The 27,972-nt window shown below is 35.5% G+C and overlaps 1 protein-coding gene across 3 annotated transcripts in view; it reads left to right on the top strand.

The window, feature by feature from the left end:
- Positions 1-27,972, top strand: part of ADAM23 (ADAM metallopeptidase domain 23) — a 113,337-nt gene that overhangs the window by 48,962 nt on the left and 36,403 nt on the right. For all 3 annotated transcript variants that reach the window (XM_072418704.1, XM_072418705.1, XM_072418706.1), the window contains exons 4-12: positions 6,394-6,457; positions 8,799-8,881; positions 11,051-11,114; positions 13,327-13,399; positions 15,151-15,233; positions 16,982-17,047; positions 18,852-18,923; positions 27,112-27,278; positions 27,426-27,510. In XM_072418704.1, the coding sequence (XP_072274805.1) occupies positions 6,394-6,457; positions 8,799-8,881; positions 11,051-11,114; positions 13,327-13,399; positions 15,151-15,233; positions 16,982-17,047; positions 18,852-18,923; positions 27,112-27,278; positions 27,426-27,510 (757 nt within the window). The remainder of the gene's footprint in view (positions 1-6,393; positions 6,458-8,798; positions 8,882-11,050; positions 11,115-13,326; positions 13,400-15,150; positions 15,234-16,981; positions 17,048-18,851; positions 18,924-27,111; positions 27,279-27,425; positions 27,511-27,972) is intronic.

The following is a 27,972-nucleotide window of genomic DNA, read 5'->3' as shown; positions in this document are numbered from 1 at the left end:
CTATGTCAGTGTGATATCCAAATATACTATGCAGTAAAAAATACCCAAACGAAAAAACAAGTTTAAATCTCCTCTTTCTTTAAGTGATTGTAATAAAAGCGAATGTTTACGATTAGGAAACCATTACAACCAATTACCTAATGAAGATTTAGAAATTTGTTCCTGAAGATGATTTGAAACAGTAATGGTAAAATGTATAACATATAAAGTAATCAGTTATCTTATCTGACAGTTTAATAGAATGGGTTGTATCTACCTTATGTCTCCTGTTTCCGGCCATACCTTATTGATCACAAAGATGTGTTATGCTCCATTATGCTTCATTGAAGAGATAAGTATCCCAGAGTGTAGTGTCTAGGAGACTGCAGATACATATACCGTAATTGCAGCTCAGTACACCTCAGGGCCGTACATTAGAGACAAAATAGCTTCTCACACTATTGGAGATGACAGCTGAAGAGAGCTACAAAGAGAATATTAGATAACCTCCAAAAGGAAGAATCGTAGACATAATGTAAATTAATGCAACTTTTTCTCATCCTAAAAACCTTTATGCTCTGAATAATGGTATAACATTTGTTCCCTTTAAAAAATAAATCCAGATGTTTTCCCAGAGGATGTGGCTTCTGGTATATCTCTTACTAAATCATTTCTCTTTTGCAATAAATAGGTGCCAAAGCTTGTCTTAAAAAGTGATTTTGATGTGATTCCATACCAGAGCCACCCCTTACCTATTTTCCACAGTGTGTTAAATGTGAATTAAAATGCGGAAACTGTGAAAAACTGCAATATTTCAATAAACACACAAACAAATATGTACTGCATAAACTTGAGTAGAAACTGAAATTTTATGCCTCCAAAATGCCATAAAAGATCACTTAAGAACAAATGACCCATAATAACTTGGAATACACAATATTTTACCATGTAAGATGGGGGGAAAAAATATTGATTAGGTCAATTTTTTTTCCTTTGCTTTTTAAATAATTGTTTAAAAAATAAACCCAAATAACAAACTGTGGATGTATTTATATGTGTTCATTTTGTTGGCATTTTTTTATGTACTGTTTTGAATGTATGAATGCATTTTGTGCCCTAGGTTTATCAAAGTAGGTTTACTGTATTCTCAGGTCAAAAAAGTAGCTTTTAGTAAGGTTTATATTCAAGTATATAGAATATCAATTTTTAAAGTATTGTTTATTTATGTTTTCAGGAGTATACCCAATATCAATCATGTCATTCATTAATGTAAACCAATCATTGCTTTATGACCTATGTTATGGACTGCAAAAATAGGGTGCGAAAATATAATTTTGCCAATGAAATCACTCAGGATTCCACAGCATGAATTATTTTAGTGTGGATATCACTGGGACACTGGGATATCCTCAATGTAGTAAAAAGGTGACAAATATGTTAACCCTTTTCTATTCTGTCCTTCCATAAATCCTATTATATTATAATAATTATTATTACACAGTATTTATATTTTGCCAACATAACACAGAGCTTTACAAAAACCATAGTCATGTCAATAGCTTTAAAACCTAACTATAGGTAAAACCAATCCTATTTGCAGTGGGGTTACCCTCAATGTTGATGGCTGGTCCTCTGTAACATTGGTCCCTTGCAGACTATTTTCTCTGATGTTCCATGGTCTGGCTTTGGGCTTCAATGTAATGCTCTACAATACAGAACCAGTAGTCCACAGTGTCAGAGTGTGCAATGTGCTAAGGGAAACAAGGATGTGGCATAGCCCCACTGCAAGGGTAGACTTACTTTATTTCTGGAATTTAACATTAAGAGATTGGTAATCTGTACTGTTTGGAATCACTCATAATAACAAACAATAATTAAGAGCGGTGGTCTTTTGAAGTGTATGGCAGCATACACACGTTCAATATTTGTCTCTAAAAATGATCTTTCCTGGTAGTTTCTAGTGACAAAAGAGTGACAGGTGGACGAACGAGTGCTGTACATGCGCCATTCTGTTCTATGGAGATGGGGGAGAAAGAGCGAGTAGCACCCCGATGTGCTCTTCTCCATTGGCTTGTATTGCAGTTGTTCACTGTCAGGTGACTGCTGTACACATGTCAGGCTCACCAGAGACAATCATCTGATGTATCTTGTGGCATCGGAGATATACACACCAATGTCATCAGTTTTATCATTTTTCTTTTCTAAATAAAGATTTTGTTCTTATAAACTAAACTAAAAGTTTTAACATTTTTTCAGCAATGTAAAAGCAAACTCTTGGGTTGGTCTTAGATGATGCTGATCATGTACTAAACAGGAAATGCAGGTGTTGAAAAGCACATGAGACATTGGTGAACAACATTTAAGATTTGCTGATTTTGATTTGCTGAGTTTTAAAAATAACATAAGTTGCAATCAGGTAATGTTCCAAATTTGGTGTTTTCTTTATTAAAAATGCATGAGAATATATATATATATAATATATATATGGAAAAAGGTTTTTTCTTTTAATTTAAATAAGGCTTGAGGGTTGTGAAATAATTGAAACCATTCATATTAATGATGATCTTTGTACATTTTGGGCTGACTTAGCCTGTATTTCTTTGTTTTACACACTTAACTGGTAGCAGACAAATGTATTTGTCCCAGAGAAAGATGAAGGTCAGCCATGCTGGGACTTTGAGCCCTGCACCATCAGGTCACGCAGATGGTATAAGCAGGTGCAGATCTCCACACTGCCAGGGTAACAGCATTACTGGTTTGCTGTGCTGCAAAGCAATTAATTTATCCCATTGAAGTCCATTGGGCATTGCAGCAGACACTTAGGCAGAGATCAGAGAATAATATGTCCAGATGTTCCTCACTCTCTTTAAAAACAACCACCATCCATATTACATTAACAATTTCATAGCCATAGGGGCAATTATGACAAAAATTGAAATAACACGTCCTTGTAAATTAATTGCGCTGATGAGATTAAAGTATATGTAAACCCCATTATTAAAACTTGAATTTGTTTAAAACCTTAACCTTAATTTCAAGGTCCTTTGAAATTAAATACCTAAGAATCCTGCTGTAAGCTTCCTTGCTCAGACACTCCTTGTTATAGAGTGACAACTGTCTCCTAATTGTGTACCTACATTGTAATCCTGGTATGTGCACCCCAGGTGGAAACACAGTTGCTCTTCCTCCTCTGGAAGAAAAACATTATTGCCGCAAACTCAAGGGCAATGTGTGCAATTACGTTAACCTGTGGTGCAATTTGTGGCTTCTGGGCACCTAGCAGCAGTTTGTTAGGTGCCTAGGAGCAGCTAACACTGCAATTTTCCACCGAAATTCTGAAAGGGGTCTAAGTGTGGTTGATAAAATGGAATTACAATTGTTTTGTTTTCTGTCCACTATAAAATAAGAATTATTCCCAGGTTTCTATCAGTAACTATATAAATTGGAGATCTGATGGTTTATTGACAAAACAAAGTACAACGTTTTTAGAAAAAATACTTTTAGATTTATGTTAAGACCACAGAGTAAACTGATATGAAAATAGCAGAACATTTTGAAAATGTCCCAGCTATTAACATTGTAGAAACCTAAAAAATAGGCTCACACCCAGTGTTTTTTTTTTTTTTTTTTTAGCCCGTAAAACCAACTCTGTGTCTCTTTTTTTGATTGAATTAGTAATAGTATTTTGTATTGACATGTCCTGCTAATCCATTCCTTTCTTAGGTCTGTGTTAAAGGAAACCTGAGTTTAATGAAAGATTTGGTCTCATTGAAAGCCAGGAAATCACAATTTGATTTTTACAAGATAAGTGACAATTCCAAGCACCGCTTGTAATAATTGGGTAAAAGTGGACAAATGAGCTGTTGGATCACGGATAAAGTTTGGCCTATCTGTCAATTTATGGAGGGTTATGCTTTTCTCATTAATAAAAAGGACCCTTTTTATATTTATAGCAGGTTGGGGAGCTATAAGAGGATTGCAAAAGCTTTCTTATCTCTTTGAAATGACTGGTAGACCTGCCTATATAGCTTCTGACTATTCAAGCCTTATATTGATAAAACAAAAGACAAAAAATAAAGGAAGTGGGCTATGTTCTTTTAAAATACAGGTAGTCCTAAGTTAAGGAAATCTGACATATGGACGACTCCTAGATATGAACAGAGCTTCAGCTTAAGAACAAACCTACAGTCCCTATTTCATATGTATTTTGTATGTATGTATGTAGGGGACTAAATGTACTCTATTTCTTACCATATTATTTCAACATATTTCTGAGGCAACAATCATTTCTCTTTATCTGGGCTAAATTGTGAGCTTAAAGACAAGATTCATAATTGGGTAGATTAATAAATAGGAAGGGCAGAGAGTGAGTTGGATACTTTTTTTGGGGGGCAGCATACTCATTATGTAGCCCTCATTGGTCCCAATGCTCATGTTTATGTCCCTCAGTTTATAGGTGTCTTCTTACTTCCTGTAGTATAAATACAGGACACAATGACAAACAACCCCAGTAAGACCATATGGAACAATAAAATAGAAAAGGATTGGAACTTCTGTGAGGTTTTTATTGCTGTCTGTTTCCAGATTGGATAAAGTATCCTTAAGCCACTATCCTGGTGATTATTATCAAAAAGAAAGTGGTGGGAAACCCTCAGTGGAAATGATACACCAGCTACTTACATATTTACACGATAGGTGCTGCAGTGACCACAATGGATGTCATTATGACAAGATAGAATGTGATTGCAGCATTCATAAAAGTCAATGTTAAAATGTAACATAAAAAGATTTTTGAAATTTCTGAGAAGGTTTAAGTTAAATTCCATTGCTTTACAGAGCTAACACAATGTGCAATACAAAGCATTCATATTTAGGGTTGCAAGCATACATGTCTATGAGCCTGGCAGTATAATATTTACCAAATGGATCATGCCCTGTGGATGTGTTCTATGATCACACAAATGGTTACTAGCTTGGAATTGATTTGTCTGTACCTTGGAATTTAACTCAAAAATAAAAAAGATAAAGGTTGCACCATCTGTAGGATCTTCTTCTGTTAGATAGAAAACACATGACTGACCACCATATTTTGCTTATAGTAATACAGAAAATTAATTATATAAGGCAGAATATTCTGTAACAACTAGAAAGCTTCTGGCTTAACCAATAATGATGATTCATTCAGCCGTATGAGCTCTGAAGTGCTTAAGTGTGTTCTATTTTAGTCCCAGTCATTGCCTGTGGCTTCTGCTCTTTCAATTGCCAGGTTGCAGAGTGCATTTTCTTGTTGAGTGCTAATTCAGAGTAGAGTGCAGACTAAAAAAGGTCAGGTGAGGTGCACTGGTTGGCAATATAGATATAAAGGGTGCTACATCATTTTTATTACCAAATATACTTTAAAATAAATTTGTGGATTTGGTGTTATCGTTATACTATACAAAACATGTATTTTTAATCCTAAAACAGAAATTTACAAGCCATACATTTAAATGTATAGAGACCCTTGAGATATTTGTGACTTCTAATGGATGAATATAAAAAAGGTAAATTTATAGATCTGATTGGCAGACCCCAGTAACTATAGGTGTTGTACATTAACCAAAAGGTTTAATATTTTTTCAGAATGATTTTTTTAAGAGTCAAAATCATAATTTATAGTTTCTTTGCTCTTAAATCCTTTGTCTGTAAATCATTGTTTTATCTACACCTGGAAAAATGGGTGAAAATTCAGTTGAAGCAACAGGAAACCAATAATTTGATTTGATGATATAAATGCAGGGAACAACTGAGAATCTTAGGTCTAAGGGTAACTCTTTTATGGTAGGCACTGATTTTTTTGTGATAAAGAAAGTGTATTATGTAAACTAGAACATGGTCTCACTTTAAGTGATGGGTGTTTCTAAAGGTTTATTGTAATAAATCCATTTACATCTTCAAGAATCAGTTTACATGTGGATCATGGTCTCAAGACAGCTCTAGGCTGCTAAGTAAGCTGGTTCTGGAAGACTTCCTTCTGCCAAATGATGAGTTCTGAACATGAAACAGATAGCTACAGTATATAATACCCAGTTTGTGTTAATGACTACAGGTCTTTCTCTGATGTCTGAATTGACGTGCCTCCACTCAGGGTCATCCCAACATATCTTAGTAGACATGACCCAAGGTGCAATGCGCAGAAGCATCTGAAATTTTAAAAAGGGGCTCCATTTATAAAACAGGAAATCAGATATTCCCTCAAACATTCCCCTGTGGGAATTTCCCAGGTCCATGTTTTCCTGTTTTAAAAATACAGCTCTAGGTGTATTAGTACTATTCCTAAAAATTCATAATATCCTTATCCTTGTCATTATGGTCCAATATGTCTAATGGTAATCTAACTTGTGCTATTGTTTGTCGTTTGTTTGTCTGTTGCAGTGGTCTGTTGTCCTCTGAATATGTGGAGATTGAGTATGATGAAGGAAAGCCAAAACTTAACAAGGTAATTTAGCTTCAATATGCTATACATGTTTGAATTAAAGATTATCGCCTTCCATTATACTTTACAAGTCATCTTTGCCCCATATGTGAAACATAAGCAAAAAACACTTTTGTCTTGAAAATCTAAGACATGGGGAAACACAAAAGGGGTTTATTTATGTATTGTTAGTTCATTGATTTAACTATTCTAGATATGACTTTAGCAAAGAGAACTAAACCTGTCAATTCACCTTACAAGTTCAATTCAAATGCTGTTTACACACCGTTTTGTATCTTCTTTGCATACCATCCCACCCCCCATCTCCCTTTTATTTATCTTAGCACAATAATCCTTGTTCTTTGGTCAACAGAACACCATACATATATATATATCATATAACTCATATAGCATATATATAACTCATATAGCATATATATGCTATCATATAGCATATAACTGCTGAAAATCAGTATTTGCAAAGTTAGCACTCTGGGTGTGCAGCACCTGGGAAGCCATGGAGAATTAAAAAGTGCATGCACAGCTCCTGATTGTTGTACAATTATGTTAGATGTTGAGCATTTGTGTATTTTGAACCTGTCTTTGCTTTATTACATTTTGTTTAAAAAAGCATAACAGAAACCATTCCACAAAAAAAAAAAAATAGTAAGCCTAAAAGTAAACAGTTGTATACAATAAGTACTTTACTACAATAAAACATAACAAGCAGAAGCATTAGATAAAGGAACTACAAACTTTTACTTAAATCGGATGGCAAATCCAAACTTAAGTACTGTATTTAAATCGATTTGTTTGTAATATGCTCAGCAGCTGTGTACTATGTATCAGTCATATATACATATGTCTACATGTCTGAAAAGATTTACAGAATCATGTCACACAGCTTTTTCTGTGGATCAAGTACAAAAGCAATATAAAATGTAATAGTACAATGCAAAGTGGCTCAGAAGAGTGCTGCGCCATTAAAAACTGCAGTTGCTGATTCATGAACCTAGGTACCATAAATGATTATTTGAGAATGTCCACATAGTGCTAATCCAATGTCCTGTATAAGGATTTGTATATGATATTTTTTATAAAAAGATAATGATATCACTCAAATGTTTTTTATCTGAAACAATCAGATAATTTATATGCATGATCACTAAAACCAAGAAGGATGGAAAATAAAAAAAAAATATTGGTTATTTTTTTTTTGAAAAGATAAAAAATGATTGCACCAACAATGCATGTTCAGGGGAGATTGCCTATAGGTAGCTTTTACCAGTCAGCAATTCCTTCCTATCTGTGTTATTCCTGTTACTCTCCAGTCCTGCTGTACAGAGTTTTCTTGATGAATATTAATTACAGAATTGTATTATTAAGTGTTTTTATATCTGCTTACAATTTAGCATTAGATGTCTATCTAAAGGATGTATTAGATATATAACTAAAGGATGTGTATATTTTTGCATATGAAAATTCCTGCTTGTCTTTGCAGCAGGTTAAAAAAGATAATCAAAAGACATGTAGACCAACAGCTTGGAAACAATGTGCTCAACAACATTGGGCCTGGGCCTAAAGTATTCCAAGACTGAAGATGATAGACTATCCTGGGTAAACATTTGCTATTATTGGCAAATGTTTTCAGTCCTGGACCACATCCATTCCAGGTTTGCTGGATCACTCAAGTTCACTCTTTATAGTTTATCATCTCCAGAGCCTTAATAAATCAGGCAATTTTCCTGTGAAAACTGTTTCTAACCCCCACTAAAAAGCAATTTTGGTTGGTTGGGGGATATTAGTTCCTGAGTCTAATAATCCTGGTTATCAGCAAAATAGATGGCCCTTGCAACCGACTTTTTGTTCTGCAGAGACGCATAGTGATTGGCAAATCTGTTCAGGTTCAATTTGTTTTCGGGTTGGATAGAAACTGACATTGAACAAGTCAAGTCTAAACTTGCTAACAGATTTGTTGGCAAAGTGGATAACATCTTTGAACACACAGAGAAAGTACACAGAAGGCAGTGTTTCCATTGGCTGATGTCTGGGTCAGGGGCAGAACCAATAGAAATGTAGAGTTAGAGGTGGAGCTAGTGGAAATGGAATGTAAACTGTTGGGTGTTCATTGATAACATTCATTCGGTAGCATTTCCGTTGGCTGTTGATTCTCAGTGGTGGTGGCTCTGGCCCTGACAACAACCAGCCAATGGGAATGAACCTCAACAGTGAGCTCACAGCTGATATTTAACTTACCAATATATCTTTACTACCTTATTCCTATGGCAGACAAAATGTTTTCATTAAGAGTTAGCTTGAATTTATATTGACTTCTTACCCGTGAGCATTTTTTTGTTTTCCATAGGGAGGAGAGCACTGCTATTATCATGGTACCATCAGAGGTGTGAAGAATTCAAGAGTAGCAATATCTACTTGCAATGGTTTACAGTAAGGAAGATGAACACAACATTTGAAATGCAATTTAGTACATTTAATAAACTACTCATTGTTAAAGGATTGGTGCCGTATTTCTAGTTTCACGTTTATGGTATTTCGGCTTCTTTAGTGAGCTGTCCCAAGCACTTTGCAGCAGAATTACATTTGTCCTGCAGTAGAGTGGGGCGCAAAATGAAATTCTAATTTTATTGAGAAAAATGTCCCTTTTGGTTAACCATATGTATTGCACTAACATTACTATACTGTACAAGCCCCCATGTTTTAAAAGGAAATTCAGCTACTTTGGTTTTCATACATCACAATTAGCACCGATAGGAAATGAAACGTCCAGCGTAGTAAAAATTGAACATTGGGCTTCTTTTTCAGGCTGCTGCCTGTACATGTAACAAACGTATGTTATCTGCAGGCTTAGCAGAGAAATAGCAGTAACAGAGTACAGAGTACTGAAACAGGTCTAAGGTTTTTGCTGGACTGACTCTCTAATAAATTTTACACTTCGTGGCCAAAAAAGTGTCACATTTATTTCTGCCTGGAGCTGCATTAATTTTTCACTAGGATTTTGTATTGATGAACTCAGAGTCAGGTCATTGTCTGAAGTCTTCTCTATCCCAAAGATTCTCATTGGGTTAAGGTCTGGACTCTGTGGTGACCATTCCATGTAAAAAAAAGATGTCTCATGCTCCCTGAATCACTCTTTCTCAATTCGAGCCTGATGAATTCTGTCTCTGACATCTTGGCATATGCTCATGTCATCAGGGCTTGGTCATTTTGTACATTCAGGTAGTCAGCCGACCTAATTTTTTGAGCAACTAAAACATGCTTGTGGACTTTTAATGGGCAAGCAGTGTATGTTTTTGCCATTTTTACCAAATTTAGACTTTCTATCATCCATCAGCTAGATGCTCTGCAATATAAATAAATGGATAATGCAACTGGGGTAAGTGGAAGGACATACCCAGTGGGTAAACCTAGAAACTCTGCTACCAAGATCTTGTGGCCAGAGTTCCCAAAAAAACATTGAAAGCTCTTAGATGATATTACATGTCATAGAGGTCCCAGACCTCAATTTGTTTTGAATGAAACTAAAGAAAAACTGTAGAATTATCATTTTTATGAACCAGTGAAAATTGTTTTGCCCTGCACCCCTCCGTTTTCATGGCCAGCAAAGTTTTATCTCTGAAGAAAGGTCTGGCATACTATTATAAGTTTTTGTGATTTGGGAATGAAATAAAATGTCACGTTTAAAGGAACATTGTCAGTTTATTTAGAGAGAAAAACATATTGTAGGTCAAAGTACAGAAATAACAATGAGCTAAATTCCAATGCCAATTAACCCGCGGGCTTCAAAAAACTGTTTTTAACCAAAATTTAAGTACTTTTTTTAAAAAAATTCTTCCTTTTTGGAACATTTTCCCATAGGCCACCCAGACCAACACCATCTTCCCCACCCCAAGCATTTTTGGTGACATTGCAATATTCAGAGGTTTTCCACTTAACTGTAAAATCATCAAAAAATAACAACCGTAATCTTTAGTGTTCCCCCAATATGTCTGATTTTTCCTTAATTTTAAGGAATTTAAGGATTTTATTTCCATTTAAATTTGTACAGGGAAGATGAGGTCAATGCAGAGTTTTTGAAGCAGTTGTAGCAAGCTAGACACACCTGCTTTCCTCAGTGATGAATAATCTTCCTGTCTTAGTTAGGGGGATAAGTTGTCTCTATCAAGACTCCAGGGAGTTTTCTTAGATGAAAAATTCCGGTGTAGTAAGAAGCATTTTTGGCTGCTATTCAACTGGCAAGAACAATTTTGGAGATGCCAGTAAGGAGTTCTTGTCAGAACTTCCAACTCCGCTCTGCTGCTGTAATAGAAGACCTCTGATGGATATATGAGCCAAATGGATTCTGCATGTTCACCGACCTGATGCCAGGGGGCTATTGTATGCCCATTTCATCAAACTGTTATCTTTTAAAACAGGTAGACACTTTTATCCTATTATTTTAAGCTGGTAATAAATTTTGCCATTTACATATATTACAAATATTTTAGCAAATTTTTTATTGCCAATTTATCTTTGGATTTCAGTGTCAGCTGCATTTTAATAATTGAGATTGTAAAATATTTTATGTTAGCCCAAATACTTATTTATTTTTTTTAATAGTGGAATGTTTGATGATGGAACCCACACATATACCATACATCCAGTGGACCTAAATCACAACACTGTAAGTATCCACACTAATATAAGCATCATATGACATTAGGAATTTCTGCTAAGATTTCCCATGTGCTACTTGTTTTGTTTCTCATTCTCTCATTTGTATTTTTTTTGTATATTGAGCCTGATGGCTCCATTCAATGGGGCATCTTATGACCAAGGCCAATAGATGACCACGTACCACTAAGAACATCAGAAAGATGCCTAAATTGACCTTTTTTGTTTTAAGAAATCTCTTTTGTGTTCTCTTTATATATCCCTTTTTCTGTAAAATTCAAAAACCAAAACAGTAAAAAAAAAATACATACTAATGCTGAATTTATAATAGGGGAAATCATACTATAAAGCTTGGCATGGGTTGAATTACTGAGAAAAAAAAGGCAAAATGCTTAGCTATACCCTTTATTTATTATTGGTACTAGACATGCAGTCACCATTATTACTTTGTTCTTGGTCCTTTGCAGAACATTTCTTATTGCTTAAGACATTAATCTTATAGACAGAGGCATAGATCATGACACCACACATTATGTGCTTAGAAACAGCTTAGATAAATTTAGCATGAATACGTTTTTACTATTTCTTTTTCAAAAGTCCTTTACTTTTTTCCCCAAAAAAGTGGTAAAAATGGTAAAGTAAATGGGTACATGGGCAAAGTAAAGTAAATGGGCAAAGTAAATTTGCACAGCCCTGCTGGTGGCTTATAACATGAATGCAGTAAAAAGTGGAACATTTTTCATTAGGAAGATAAATGATAGAAAAAAATAAATCTCCATCACTTCATGGTCCTGAAAAGCCTAGGTAGTTCACTGCCTTCCGGATGCATCTTATGGGAAAACCTAAACCCCAATTTGCCCAGCCTATGTGAAAATGTAAGGAACTTTTTCAGGTTTTCATAAAAGTATTTTTTAATTATTAAGTTGCCAAACAACTGTTTTTACTGATTTAAAATATAAATTATGCAGTTATTTGCATAAAGGTGAACTATTATAGGATGGAAAACATTTGCCAAAATGATTATTAGGTAATCCATTCTAGGTTTGCTGGATCACCCAGGTTCTCCTATGATAGTCTATCTTCCTCTGTCTTGAAGAGCTTTAATAAATCAAGCATATAATGTCTTACTGCTATACTTATACTAATTTCTGTCTGATTACACATCAGTTTTAAAAACACCAGGGAAAAACTATAGACCAGTGGGAGCCGGGAGATGTGAAGGCGAAGGCTGACAACAATCCCCCAAGCTTTATCTGGACTATAATGAGCTGACATGGCTGCTTGTAGCAGGAAGTCCTAGGAATCCTGTTTTGTTTAAGTTTATTGAAATCTGTGATCAGCAACTACCCCTCCACCATGTTTGGGCACCCCTTTTAAGAAAACCCCTGACTTTTTTAAAAATCTCCATACATAAATTTTTCCAGGTGTCCTTGGTTTGGTCTGTCTATCAGGTTTAACCTCTTTCTCCAGCGGAGCACAGATTGAGAATCCTGCAGAGCATCCCTATGATTTGCACCATTCCCATGCACCCTATTTAGGGGTGAGTCACTAAAGTCATGGGCACACATGAAACATATACTGTACAGCCAGTTTCATTTAGCCTGGCAGAGGACTAACGCTGGATCTCCATGGGGAATGTCGTCAGCGAGCAGGTAAGTATCAATATTAATATTTTTACAGAAGCCTAAGCTTGTAGTTTAATAATCATATACTTTTCAGCTATGTTGTGAGTCCACCTATAAAAGTATGTATGTGTACCGTATTTTTCGGACCATAAGACGCACTTTTTTTCCTCCTAAAGTGGGGGGAAAATCAGGGTGCGTCTTATGGTCCGAATGCAGAGGTACAGGGGCATATTTTTTTACTTTGATGAATGCCGATCGGCGCCGCCTTCATGGGCGGGCACAAGTGCCGCACGCTGGATCTCAGGGGAAATCAAATCAATTTTTTTTTTCTTGTTTTCCCTTGTGGGAAAACCTGGTGCGTCTTATAGTCCGGAGCGTCTAATGGTCCGAAAAATACGGTAATTTTAAAATTTAGATTTGGTTCAAGAAATGAAGGAACGACTTGAAAGTGATGCAGTACAAGCAGTTAAATTGATCACAAACTGAAAACATACAGTATTTGTGATATTGTTATTGGAGGTTATCAGGCTCCTTAATGAACCTGCATTATTCCAGCTTCTTCTTATTTGATTTGGACCAGCATTTGTTGTTCTTCAGGAAAGCACAAGTCGTCCCCATGTCATAGAGAAAGCTCCAGGATCCCAAATTCCTAGTGTACCACCTCATTTAGGTAAGCCACACTCACCTTCTGTTATGCATTGTTTTTACATTTTTTTTTTATAGTTTTTCTGTAGAAATGAATAGCCTAAAACAATGCAATATCATACTTTTATTAGATTCCCCCATTCCCCCTAGGGTAACCTACTATTGATGGATAAACCAGGTATACCCCTAGGGTCCCCAGCTCTTGGTGGATATAATAATGCTTTATCATACTTATAATATTGAATTCCCCCATTCCCCCTATGGTCTCCATCCTCTCCCCTACAATTTGCCCCTTCCCCCTCAGGGAAGCAGTGGTTGCTTCAGTATCAGTTGAACTCCATTTTAAAACTCCTACACTCCTTAACCCAATTACATAGACCATTAACGGTGATTGAGAAATTGTGCTGCTCCTCAGACCCTCCCGCCACATGGTCTCTGCAATGTATAAATCACTGTTGAGAGCCAATGTGGGCACCTTCCCTAGATATGTCCAAGATTGGCATAGGGATCTAGGCCAAACCATCCCAGACCTTGGCTGGCAAAAGATCTTTGCATTAATGCACAAGACGTCTGTCACTTGCTAGCTCCAGGAAAAAAACTACAATATCCTTACAAGATGTTATAGAGACCCGGTTACACTACACCGCATCTTCCCTGCCCAACCCTATACATATTGAACGTGCAGGAGTGATAAAGAAAAATATCTGCTTATATAATGGTCATGTCCAGGTATACAGCCCTTCTGGCGGGAGATTTTCTCAGTATGCTCAGAATTGTACAATCATTTTTTAGGCACTTTCCCTAAAATTGTCCTATTATCATTACTGCCTGGCTGGCATCTCAGGAAAAAACTTTTGTATGGTTACTTCTTCTCATCTGCCAGACCGCTCATCCCATTATATCCCCTGACCTGCCCCTTCTCCCTTTGGGACTAAAGGAACTGATAGCAATGGACGATGACCACTTTGAGGCCACCACCTCTTGCTGGCCCATTTGGCTAATGTACTCCTCCTCCCTTTCACTCACCAATAGACTGAGTCCTTGACTCCACGTATCCTCTTCCCCACCATCTCGCCTAGGTACCCCATTAGTTGTTTTCCCTTTGTTCCCTGATTCCCTCTCTCTTATGTGATTCATTATTTGTCTATTATATATAGTTTTATGAATGATGTTATGTTGTTCTATCTTTTATTACTATTACGACTTCCTCATTGTATTCTGACTGACAAGTTTGTATTTTATTTTCAAAATGCCAATAAAAAAAGATTTGCCCATAATGATAGATTTTTCATTCATCAGTAAATCTATGGTGGGTATACTTTTAAATTCTACCTCTACCTCTAAAAGGAGAATACTAATTGCATTGGGGTCCATATAAAAATCATTAGGAGTCTCCTTGTTACTTTATTTTGCATCTCAAAGACTTTTGATAGTTTGTATTTCACACCTATATATATATATATATATATATACAGAAAGTTCAAATTGACAAAAACAATTTGCCAAATTATATTGCTACCTGTAAAAAAGACTATGTAACAAGATAGGGCTGGGCCTTAAAAATATATAAAATAATAGAAACATAGAAGCACAATTTACTTTTCCATATTGAGTGTGGCATTTTGGGATTCAGGGTTATGGAACAGTTTTGAAGAGTAGCTGCACTTTCAAAACACAATCCCTGCAGCAAGATAGGGTGTGCCTTTAACCTTTGTAAAAAAGTAAATGTTTTATGTATACATAATGATTAATATATTATATTAATGTTCCTGACAGACTCTGATACGGATGTAAACAGTCAGCTGCCATTTTTTGCACAAACACAGTGGGTGAGAAGCAGAAGGAAAAGGACAGTCAGTGTGAGTATACACACTATGCTTTGGTGAACTATTTGAGAATAATTATACTTTTCCTGAAAACTGCTGACCTAAAAATCTAAATTAACAGTACTAGTATTGTGAAATACTGTATATGTTTGGGACTCTTCATACCCCCAGTGTGTACCTACATGGTTGGCCACTTCCAGACGCACAGCAACAAACTGCACATCAGGTATCTGGATCTTTAGCAACTCAAAGCCCATATCCATTTCCTATAAGGACTGGCCTAGCTCTTTCACTCTCCACTTTACCTACCTACACAACCTCTCCTAGTCACTGAGTAGTGGGGAATAATTTAAAGGGAATACTATAAAGCAGTGTTTCTCAATGGGGGTTCCATGGAACTTTAGAGTTCCTCCTACACTATGAGTAATTTTAAGATCTCTTTTTGTCTGTAATGGTGAAATTCTTAGCACTGGCCAGCAATGTAGGGGGCATTCTTTCTACTAATCATCACACTAATGTACTGGGAGCTGTGAATATTGTAATATATATATATGTATATATATATATTTCTATAGAGTACCACCGAACCTACCACAGTATATTATCATAAAACCAGTCAGCATCACACTTTTCTCTAATAGAATACATTAAGTATAATTGTATACTAAAGTAATGTATATTCTTTGCCTCAGACATCACATTTGGGACAACCAACTATTTCGCTCCTACTGTTTCCCTGTGGCATCTGGAGCATCCCCAGTTGGCTGTTTTCATCCAAGGAGTAGACACGTCAATGTCAGCACCATATATAGTAGCGTCAGGCTGCACCACCCATGCCTGGGAGGCATACAGTCAGCAGCGTGAAAACAATTACATAAAACTACATAAAAGAATTTGGTATGCAAGAAAGAGCATATCATATTCATATGTCTAGACTATGAGTTCCAAATCACTGAAACTGATTGTCCCTGTGCTATGAATACTGGTCATTGTTCGACAAGTCCTTTCACTTTGGCTAAACCCCAAATAGCATGAGCTGTTTCCAGTTTGGCTGATTGATTAATCAGGCTTAGACTGAGCAATTGGATCTCACTGTGGGTTGCTGACAGATTAATACATCACACAGCTGCAGATAAACTGTAATCTGCCAAATGAAAATAATCATATTAATTTCAGTTTGAATCTGTTTTGTTACTACAAATGTAGAACAATAAGTCTGGCTTTACTGTGTGTTGTCAACACCATCCTTGAAATAAATTATCAAGGACCTAGAAAGCAGAAAATGTAAACCTGTTTGTCATTATTCTAGGTTTTCATGTTTTGTGGTATTAGTTTACAAGGTCACCAAACATTGTGCAATGTAGTAAAATAAGAACAAATATGGTGTATGATCCAAAAATGTTAGGTGATCCAGCTGATATTCTAAGCTTCTGACCATGTGGGGGGTCTTTATTATTCAATGGAATCTCCAGGGGTTAGCTACATGCCTACATGTTCTATGGAGAGTGAACAAAGCTCTGCCAATTACCTTGATCTTTGCATGGATAACGGTAAGATATGTCTTTTCCGGTCACAATTCTGTGCTGCGGTAATGTGCGTGTTGGGGTGCTGAATTGAATTTTCCACTTCCTTCTATCCTCCTCAGATAAAATAATCAAAATGATAAAACTGTAACAAGGTTGTATTCATCATGCATATTAGTGGTCCTAGTAGTTTCTTGAATGAAGACCACCTGTAACATTTCAAAGTGCTCATTTATATACCTTGTATTACTATTACAGGCACGTGGTGGAGTATTTGAAGAGATGAAATATATTGAACTTATGATTGTGAATGACCATCAAATGGTAAGCATGTTTTTTATGATATTTCACATTTACAAAAAAATTATATGAAAATAATCTTGGTGGCTTTCTTTTATTTATAAAAAATATTAAAGGTGCTGAAAGTACATAACTAATAATATTTAATTTTCGGTATTAACCACTTTAAAAACATTTGTAATTATTTCATTATCTTGAATCTTAGCGTATATCATTTTTTTGATGGGCACAGATTGTCACCACAGCTTGAATTAATTTTTGCTCACACCTGCAGTGTTCAGTAACCTTTGCATAGTGCTAAAGTGACACCCAATCCCTACTTATAAATCCAAATATGGAGGTGTCCCTGATCAATACAACGTCTTACACTCATCCAGTGACATTTAGTTGGATGCCACATTGTAGTCCCTGTCTATAGTCATTTGTCACTTATCCGCCCAAAATTGAATTTAAACTTTACTGCTCCTAAAGGAAACTTTTATTTCAGCCACTGCTGACCACCTCCTGCTTCCTGGGCTTCTTGAAAGGTCATAATAATAATATTATTGATCTGGTTTATTATTGATTTTCAAGTAGACCTAAATTCCTACATCAAACTTAAAGCATACCTAAACTCAGAATTTTCACTTTACATTAAAAGATAGATAACCCTTTTTATTTAAAGTAAAAATTTTGTTTGTGGTATTTTTAAGTTCAACACACTTAAAAAAAAGGGTGCAGCACAGCCCCCTAATTCTGAATGGGAGCGCAGAGCCTCCCAGGGTACCTATGTCACACATCCATTGAGGCTCCTGGTTGCTCCTTCTGTGCATGCCTGAGCATCTCAGGCATGCGCAGAAGGAGCCATTTTATCAATAGGGAATAAAATTGTCAATCTCAAACATGGGCAGTAAGATCGGCAAGCAATGTTGGCCACTAATAAATGCAAGCAAATTACTTTAATGATGTAACCAATTAAATACAGACTTTAAAAATGTTGGGTTTACGAGTCAGGTATGATATAATAGTATTTATTACCCTATTTGTTATTTGCATACATTCATGACTTTTGGATTCATGTTCATTTTAGCAGTTTTTCCAATTGGCAATAAATGGCATTACTTATACCCTAATTTGTCCACTAGATGGCAGGAAATCCTAAACAATGAAATAAATGAGGATAAAAGTGCCTAATACAGCAAAAGGAACAAACTAGCCTGGTTTACTAGACTTATTCTTCAAGATCAAATATTGCTGATTTGTGTTTTTTATGTGTGCAAGCGAAGAAAAAAAGCAAAAGGAAAGTGCCTGACTCCCTGGAGATTGGGGCACAATAGAATATAGTAGTAAAGCTTACTCTATGTACAAATAATATTATATTATTATATTTATTATAAATGAGCAGAGTCTGTTGTAAATGTAAGTAATGGTATTTAGAGACATACATCATAGACATGATAGTGAATGTGACATTTACCAACGATTCACTGCTGGTGAATTAGTAGCTGTATTTAAAATACATGGACCAGTAAAATTCACTGGTTGATTTCACTTTCACTACTTAAAAAAGATACCCCTTAACATGTCAACTGCCTATAAAAATGCAAGAAAATTTAAACAATAATATATGTTGTTCAAGTTTATATCTACTAAGGTAAATTGTAATCTTTTTGTACATCATCCTTATTATTTTATCCTTTTATTACTGTTTTACAAATGTTGTAAGTCTATCTTGTGACCACATGGTGGCAGTGTTGTATATATAATAATCCTATTGTCATTGAAACACAAAGTATATATTATAGAAATTCTACAATCTCAAAACTTTTTTTAATTTATTTTCTTTCAGTATAAGAAGCAACGTTCTTCTCACATACATACCAGCAATTTTGCTAAATCTATAGTAAATGTGGTGGACTCGGTAAGTATGTATTCTGTTGTTTTAATTTTTGCAAAAAAAAATTTGCTGTTACAAATTAATGTATAAATTGTGAAAAACATTGTTTGTAGTTCTGGAGACTTCAGGAGATTTTCAGTTTTTAGTTATGAAAGTTCAGCAGTTTAGCAGATCAAGTTTCTGATCACTGGTGCAACAGTAAAGTTGCCTATAAATGTTGCTCAGTTTAGTGGCTGTTAAATATGTATACCCTAGATCATCTAATGTTAACTGGAATCCATAAACCAGCCTCTGTTCAGCTGTACATTATTTGTAGGTCAGGTCAGTCAACATAACCAGAAATTTTAATTGTGGATCTATGTACAGAATATAGACACATTTTGTTACGTTTTACATATGTTACAATTCATTTTTAAAAAACCACTCCATTTGTTTGACCCAATGCCCAAGCAAAATTAGAAACTGTAAGCATGTTCTCACCCATCTCTGTATCTGTAAGCATTGTGAAGATATTCATTTTCAATGTGTATAATGAATTGAAATCCAAAGTGCAGGTAACCACTCCAGCTGCTTGTATAAACTATATAATTGTATATATAAGTTGTATACAAAAACAATTCTACCAAGTATTTTCTAACACCTAGAAAAAGCTCTGTGGTTACCACCTGTAAAAGTTCCTGGCTGCCTTTTGGCAACTCTTTTGCACCTGGGAGGGGTAAACGATGTCATTTTTAACTGCTGCTCTGAACAATGCCTAATGTCTTTTTTATATTTTTGTTGTACCATCAGTTTGGCAAGCTGCCAGTCTTTACATGTAAACACACAGAGGATGTTTCTAAGCTGTTAAAATGGACTGGAATCTGACTTTAGAGGCTAAGATGAGACATTTGAGGAACTTTGAGAAGATGTAACTTAACATTTAAAGCATCTAGCATACGTTAGGGTGGCTTATTTATGGCTGATAAAGCTCATTTCTTGCTGTTGTGTAAATAATTAAATTTCTATGGTTTAATATGCACATATACCCAACCACAAATGAGTTGGTCGGCACCATTTTTAAGCCACAAAATCAGTGAGTAGACAACAACAAAACACTATTATTTTATGGATGGGGTGCTCTCTTTTTAAAGGTGAAGAAAGGATTTTACAATACCAAGCTAGAGCATTTTATGTAGTTGAAAGCTCATCTCCAGACAGATACATTTAAAAAATAAATGCATTGTACTCAATAATACATTTCTTCCATTTTGTTTAACTAGCATAACAGCCTGAATTTTCATTTTATATTCAGCTTTTAGCAGTTCCCCTATGCATTTGGACCAAAAGAGGGAGTGAAAGCCAAATCAATGGGCTGCATTCTAGTTTATTGACAAGAATTATACTGATGGGAGGAAAGGGAAGCACGAGGAATCAGCAGGTTGTGAGTGAAAGGAGAACAGCATTGTATTTCTAAACTTTAATTGATACCACCCCTCTGGCTGTGCTATGTTAGATGGGATTTAGCTGTGTAAATTTCAGGACTGGATAATCATAAATACAAATCATTCAACACACATAGCAGTGCTAGTATATATATGTTCACCCGACTTAGGAACGAGGAGCTTAAATATTTTTTAGGCCTTATGGGTAGGACAGCAACCTCTTGTTACAAGATTCTCAGCTGTGCAATCTCTAGTACCTCTTGCAGAATTATATATAATAGTTCCCACAACCAGGAGCCACCCTGGCCTGCATATTTTAGGCTTGGATCTCAGGTTATTCTTAAAGGAAGCAATGCATTTGCCCCATGAGGCTTCAGACAACATGGCAGTTAGCTGTACTTTGAATAGTAGTAATACTAATGAAATGTACCTTTTATGCATACATGCAAAAAAGTAAAATTGAAACTAGTCGAATGCTGTGTTTTTTCATTCTTTTCTTTCTCACTATGAAATGTGTGAACAAAACACATCTATATGGTCAGAAGGGGTGAATTTTACTCATTAGCATTACAATTTTTTTCAGTCTACAATAAGTTTTTTTTCTTAGTAATTTGGGATTGTTCCTTTAAATCTGTAAAATGTATTTTGTTCCTTTCATTCCCAGCTGTTCATTCATAAACAAATAGGTTGGCTTTAATAAAGGATTTTCTTAAAGCTGTACATATTTGTTATTGAAAAAAAGTCATATACTACCCAGCATCAGCATAAAATATCGGAGGGATATTTTCTTGGCACATGTTTGACCCCCTGACTATCAACTGAGCATCTTTTCAATACCAATGTTTATAAATTCAGTGTACCTGTGTTTTGATGGCTACTTCCAGCACGTTACATATCACAAAGCTTAACAAATCACAAACTGGCATCTTGAACATATCAATGAATTCACTGTGCTCAAATGGCCTCAGTAGTCACTAGCTCGCCATCCAATATAGCACGTTTGGGATGTGGTGGAATGGGAGATTTGCATAACGGATTTTAATGTTGTAATGCTATCATGCTAATATGGACCAAAATCCCTGAAGAATATTTCTGCGACCTCGTTGAATCTATCTATGCCAAGATGATTTATGGCAAAAAGGGCTCCAACCAGTACTAGCAAAGTGTACCCAATATGGTAGTGAATGAATGTACATATACACTATACATACATACATGAGTAATAGGTGACAGTGACAAAGGCTTTGTTGGCGTTACATAGGTGTTATGTAGGGCTTCACAGGTAAAGATGTCTTTCAGTGTTGTTGTTTAAGTGTTTAATGTTTTTTTCTATGGGAAAAACAAATTATTACAAACAATGTTGAGTGTCTTCCCTGTTTTTTAATCCAGACCCTTTAAACGGCTTGGGATTTTCTTGGATGGGAGATGGGGGCAGTAAGTATGTGTAAGTGTCCCCTCCATGGAAGGTCCTCTGGAATCTGGTGTGCCCAGGTTTGTTTGCAGCCCCCCTCCTTTTTGCAAAAAAACAAGACCTCCTCCTGCCCCTAATTTTAGCCCGGGCCATCTTTGGAGAAAAGGGCCTCATGCCCACAACATGACCCTTCTGTTGTGTCTGCAGGTTGGAAGAATCTTGAAGTTTTCTTTAATAAGGGGGCCCCTGATATCTGCCCCCTCACCCTGGGGAATGAGTACAGGGGAACATTAGTACCTAATATTTGTTCCCAGAAAGGGTGGAAAAAGCTCTAGAAATAATGAAACAATTCAAGAGAAATACAAATCCTAATTAGTCTTTTTCTAGTAGATGTGTTGACCAAGCAGCATGTTTTTTTAAACAGATTTGTACTTGGGACATGTATCTGTGGGTAACCTGACCCCAACCCCAATAATAAGTTCAGGGATTTTTAGGATTAGCTTTTCTTTTGCAAAAGTAAATTGCTCCGTTTCTTTTTCCCTACTTGCCACAACTAGTTTTTTTTATTGCAATAAATCTTTTTTCTGACCATTTTTTGTATTTCACTAAAATGGTTACAATACAGCAACAAGTTGTTCATTGATACAAAATTGTTGTATCAGTATAAAACACATCATTGGTATTTGCTGTAACATCCTGCGGAGCTAAATAGACCATATCTGTATATCTTGGAGTAGTGCAATTAGGATTACAATTTTATTGGTATACTTCAGTCAGCAACTGACGAACCCACGGCCACCTAAAAGTAAATAAACACTGACGCCACCTGGCTTTTCTATATGAGCTGATAGTGGGCAGCTAATGCGTCAAAAACATTCACAACCATATTGCATAAAATAAACAGTGTTTGCATAAGTACTGCAAATTGGTAAATTATAGCAAGGGATTTAAAGCTTAAAGTAATAAATTATTGTTCGTGAAGTATGTTATAAGCCTAAGAACAGCTATAAATCTAGATAGTAATCTACTGGAACAGATCCATGTTTATCGGACTTGTTGGGGACAGTATGCTGGAGATTAAATTCACGTGTTTAGTAAGCCTTATCACATCGAAAATCTAAATCCATTTTATCGTCCAGATGTTCAACATGGAAAGCTATTTACATCACACATGGCTAAAAAAGAACATTCTACTATTGGATTCTGTGTTATATTCAGTAAGCTCACTTCACTATTTTCCAAAGCAAATGTAAATTTCAGCTGCCATTGGCTCACATTGATGAAAATAATTATTATCATACCCTACATGTCATGTACATTGAATATTTTCTGCTCTATGAAGAGAGAGGCAGTCACCAATGATCAAATATTTGACCTAATATTGGAGACCCATTACATTTATTTAAACTCTATTTATACCAGTTTCCTTATCCAGGTTCACTCAGCCTTTACTCAGAATTTACACATTTTTCATATTGGATTTAGATTCAAAACTTCTGGTCAGAAAATGGGTGATTTAAATTTTACTCATATGTCATATATTTTCTAACTGAACTACTGTGACTACTGTGTGAAAATATTTAAAAATAGAACCCCCTAAAGTGTTTTTAAACGCCACGCTAAAATGTAATATGTTACTGTTCACCAGTCAAAAATTATGGTTGTAGTAACTTTTTTTTCTGGCTTTTTTCCAATATTTTTTAGTGATTTTCATAATAATAGTCTTTCAGTTTTAAGGTGACAATGATTACCCACTGCACAATATTTATGGAGGAACAAGATTGTCTCCCTGGCTAAAATCCTCATTGGGCTACCAACTCCTTCATCTCTCTACAGGCCTGACTTTATAAAGCTCTCCAAAGAAACCTGCAGTGGATTTGGTCCGAGATTGAAAACATTTGCTAACAAATTGCATATGATTTTTAAAAAACCCATTCCAGGTTTGCTGGATCACCCAGCCTCACTGATGAAAGTGTATCCTCTCCAGCCTTGGAGTTCTTTAATAAATCTGGTCCTTTATCTCCAATATATGGACATTACATTGAGGTTCACAGAAGATAGTAAGGAAGCTGACAACATTGCTTGAGATTTCTGTTTAGTCTACAAACAGTTTTAAAGACTTCTGACAGGGCCAACTGATATATTTCTGTACATGTAGACAATGCACCAAGTATAAAAAAAGAAATCTTATGCATATCTAACCACTGGTAAGCTTCTATATATAAAATTTGGTTCTTTAGTTTAGGTATAATTAATGATTAGAGTGCACAAAAACAAAGAATATATTATATATGCAATTAAATATTTGGAAATTATTTTTATTTTTTATATTTTTTATTTTATATTTTTATTGTTTCACTGCTCCCATTGTAATCTAAATGATCACCTAGCCTAAAACAAGGTTACATGTAACTGAACTTAACTTTTTAATTGTATTATGTCCCTTTGTAATCCAGAAATCTCTGCATTGCATAGAAGATCTTGGAAAGTCATCAGATAACTGTTGATCTTGCCATTGCCATTAGCAAAGAGCCCCTTGCTTGTTAATAACCACATTTATCCCAGTGTGGTCAGGTAGTTTGGGTCTTCCACGGATTGCAAGTTACGGGACATCATGCACTTGCACCTTATGCCTGATTTCAGTTGCCACAATTCCTATCTAGCCTTCCACAGTTCAGGTGACAATGATTCCAGGCCATCCTCTGCACTCCCCAGCCCTAACCCCCAGAGTTTCAGGTAGAAAAGAAGGATTTTAAAGAGGATAAAAGGGTGAATATAATTTGCAGCATATTTTATTGGCTGTATTTATACAACATTCTTAGAGATGGTACCATGTGAGTTTTAGTTTTATTTATATACATTTACATACACTTTAATTCATGTTTACTTTAATCAACTTATAATTTCCAACCAGAAATAATTTTTGTAACATCTTTTTATGTTTGATCGAGTATTCCAAGTGAACATCACTTGACAATATTCACTAATCTATATGAACATTCTCTGTTCCTTTAGTATATCAGCCCCACTGACTTTACTTGTACTGACCAGTGGCCTTATGCAGTCTAACTGACCTCAGGTAATTAAGAAAACAGGATCTTGAAATCCATGTATCTGCATTAGTACACAGGGGAGATATAATAATAATAAGATATGTATAATTAAGAGTTCTTGTTCTTATACATGTGTCACTTTCACTAAATGCCTAATTACAATCTTTCTGTTTGTGCTGCAACTCCTATAATTCAAAGCAGTTAAGAAAGAGGGTTATTATGAGCAATTGACATTATCAAAGGGTATCGATGAAAGCGAGGGGTGTTTATATCAGGCTTGATGACGCTACATTCAGGTGCATCATATGCTTTGAAATAACTTCTTATCTTCAAGTTGTTTCGATTACATATGACGTTCATAATGTAAGAAAGATGAGAAGTAATAACTAAGGCAGGGGCACCACTCTAGGACCACCTATTCTCTTGAATTACTCTCTCTTATGATACCTCTCTACACAGTTACATATGACGTTCTTTTTAATTTCTTAAGAATTCTGTACAATAAACAAAATTCGAGAATAAAGAAAATAGTTTATATCATATTACATTGAAATTGTTGCCAGGTTTGTATAAGTGTGTTACTTTGGTGGAAAGATTCATTAGACTTTGGTGATATCTTTTGGTCACAAAGAAAACTATTGGAAAGTTTTTATTACATTATTGGTTTCTGATCAAATCCTTTTTCATCTGTCTGCTGGTCTGCAAATATGTCTTTTATTACTATTAATTTAATTTATATAGCACAATCATCTGTATTGGGGTACTGTACACTTCATAGTGTAGACTTAACCAAAAATCAGGTAGATACAAATAATTCCAGTATGTTGTCTGATCCAGTGAGGTTTAATTCCACAGCAGCTAAAATCCAGACCTGTTGCTGATCATCTGATGTTTCTAAATTTCTTTAAAGGTGACACAAACTGGCTAATTCCAACTGTAGATAAGTCCACTTTAAAGTTTTTAGCTAGCATTGATTAGACATTGTACAAACAGGACAGTAGACGGACATTAGCTGGTACCACCTATTTAATGTACAGCGCTGCATACTATGCTGGAACTAATAAATACTATATTATTATTATTAATATTATTAACCACCCGGCCGTTAGACCCAACCTTGGTTCGGGGTAAAAACACTTGCAGAAAGTGTTAAACCCGAACTTTTCTCAGGTGGTTAAATGCCATCACTTACCTGGTCCCGCTGTAATCATCCCGTGTTCTGTTGTTTCAGCGTCGTTCTCCAGCGTCGATCTCCCTCTCCAGCGTCGATCACCCTCTCCAGCGTTGGGTGCCTGGCTTCTCCGCCGGCTTCTTCTCTTCTCTGTTCATGTTGCGTGTACGTGTCCCTCGGCGATCCCTGATGACGTCGTCAGCACATGTGCCCATCAGCCGGAAATTAAAAATCTAACTCTCATTTTGTATTGGTTTGAATACAAACTCCTGTATCCAATCCAATACAAAAATAATATAAAATAAACACAAAGTATATAACTGGGAAATTCAAATTCACATTTTGTATTGGATTGGATACAAACTCCTGTATCCAATCCAATCCAAAATAATAATAAAAAAAAAAATACAAAGTAAATAACTTGGAAATTCAAATTCACATTTTGTATTGGATTGGATACAAACTCCCGTATCCAATCCAATACAAAATATTATAAAATAAAGACAAAGAAAATAACCGGGAAATTCAAAAATTTACCACACTAGGGAGGTGTTTTAGAATAATAATAGTACTATACAATATACAGAGTTATTGCTTTTTCAGTATTTTCAGTATTTTTTATTTATTTATGCATTCTTGTTTAAGCTGATTTTTCTTTAATTTTATTAAAAGTAAATGTTTTTTTTACATGATTGTGTGTTTCAAACTTTTTTATATTCATGATATCTACTAGAACCCTGTTCGGACATATTTCTGTAAGTTACAGGTCTACAATTTAAAAAAAAATTTCATGAAAAACAGTGTACCGCTTTTGGTACAGAAATCTAGACCTCAGTGTAATGCCCAGGTGGTTAATAATAATTGTGTCTGTCAGTAGATGAAGATATGAAGTGCCTACTTCTATTATCCATAGTGCAGTCCCAACACCCATTACAACACTTGCTACTAGGTTTTCAAAAGCGGTGTTTTTTTTAAGAAGAATTGATCAACTTTTAAAAAAATGCAAATATGCTCATAAAAATGTTGTCTGTTACAATTATACACAAACAAACAACTCAAAACTCTTCTCTAATCAACATTTCCTTTTTTTAAATTCCAGAGCCTTTTTATGTGTTTAATTTATGTGGTTACCTTTTCATATGTTTTGTACCAACAGATTTATAAAGAACAGCTGAACACACGGGTGGTTCTGGTCGCAGTAGAGACATGGACAGATAAAGACCGCATACCAATTAGCCCCGACCCTCTGAAAATGTTACATGATTTCTCCAAATACAGACAGAATCATATTAAACAGCATGCTGATGCTGTGCATCTTCTCTTGTAAGTACCTAAGCACCATTTCATTTTTCAAAAAGGTCAAATTTGCATTTTTTATTGTTTAGAAAAAATTCTGAAGTTTCTAATTGGAAATCAATTGTATTTCATGCATAAAAACGTGTTGCTATGTTTATCTCCCTAAATTTTAAGGAATGGAAATTTCCATTACAAGAGAAGCAGTATGAGCTATTTTGGAGGAGTGTGCTCGATCTCTAGAGGTGTAGGAGTGAATGAGGTAATATTTTTATATACAATGAAGAGTTTATTTTTTATCACCACACTTGAGCACAGCCAATTTTAGAATGTCGTCAATGTGTTTCCATAAGCATCACTTACAGTTTCTGTACTAAAAAGTTAAGCAAAAGTAGCTTTCCAAGGAGCTCTGCTGATATTATTGCCATGCCAAGTTCTGGACCCTAGGTCTCAAGGATGACTAAGTGTGCTCTTCTACCACAATGTCTGACCTAATAGCAACTAAAGTAGTTTTGTAAATTAACCTCCTGGATTACAAAGCAAGATGTAAATCGGAGGCCCTGATCCCCAAACCTTTATGCTCTCCACACTCAACATCTTAAAACCACAATAAACTCAAGAACTCATCATGCAGCAAACATCCTTACTTTACTGCCCCCCGAGTCTTACCCCCCTAGCTACCTTTTATATTTTTAATAGTATCTTTCTTGTGATGGTAAACACC

Source organism: Pyxicephalus adspersus, chromosome 7 (assembly GCF_032062135.1).
Source record: "Pyxicephalus adspersus chromosome 7, UCB_Pads_2.0, whole genome shotgun sequence".
Lineage (NCBI taxonomy): Eukaryota > Metazoa > Chordata > Amphibia > Anura > Pyxicephalidae > Pyxicephalus > Pyxicephalus adspersus.
Note: the sequence above shows the minus strand (reverse complement) of the source record. Positions and strands in the feature narration are given on the sequence as shown.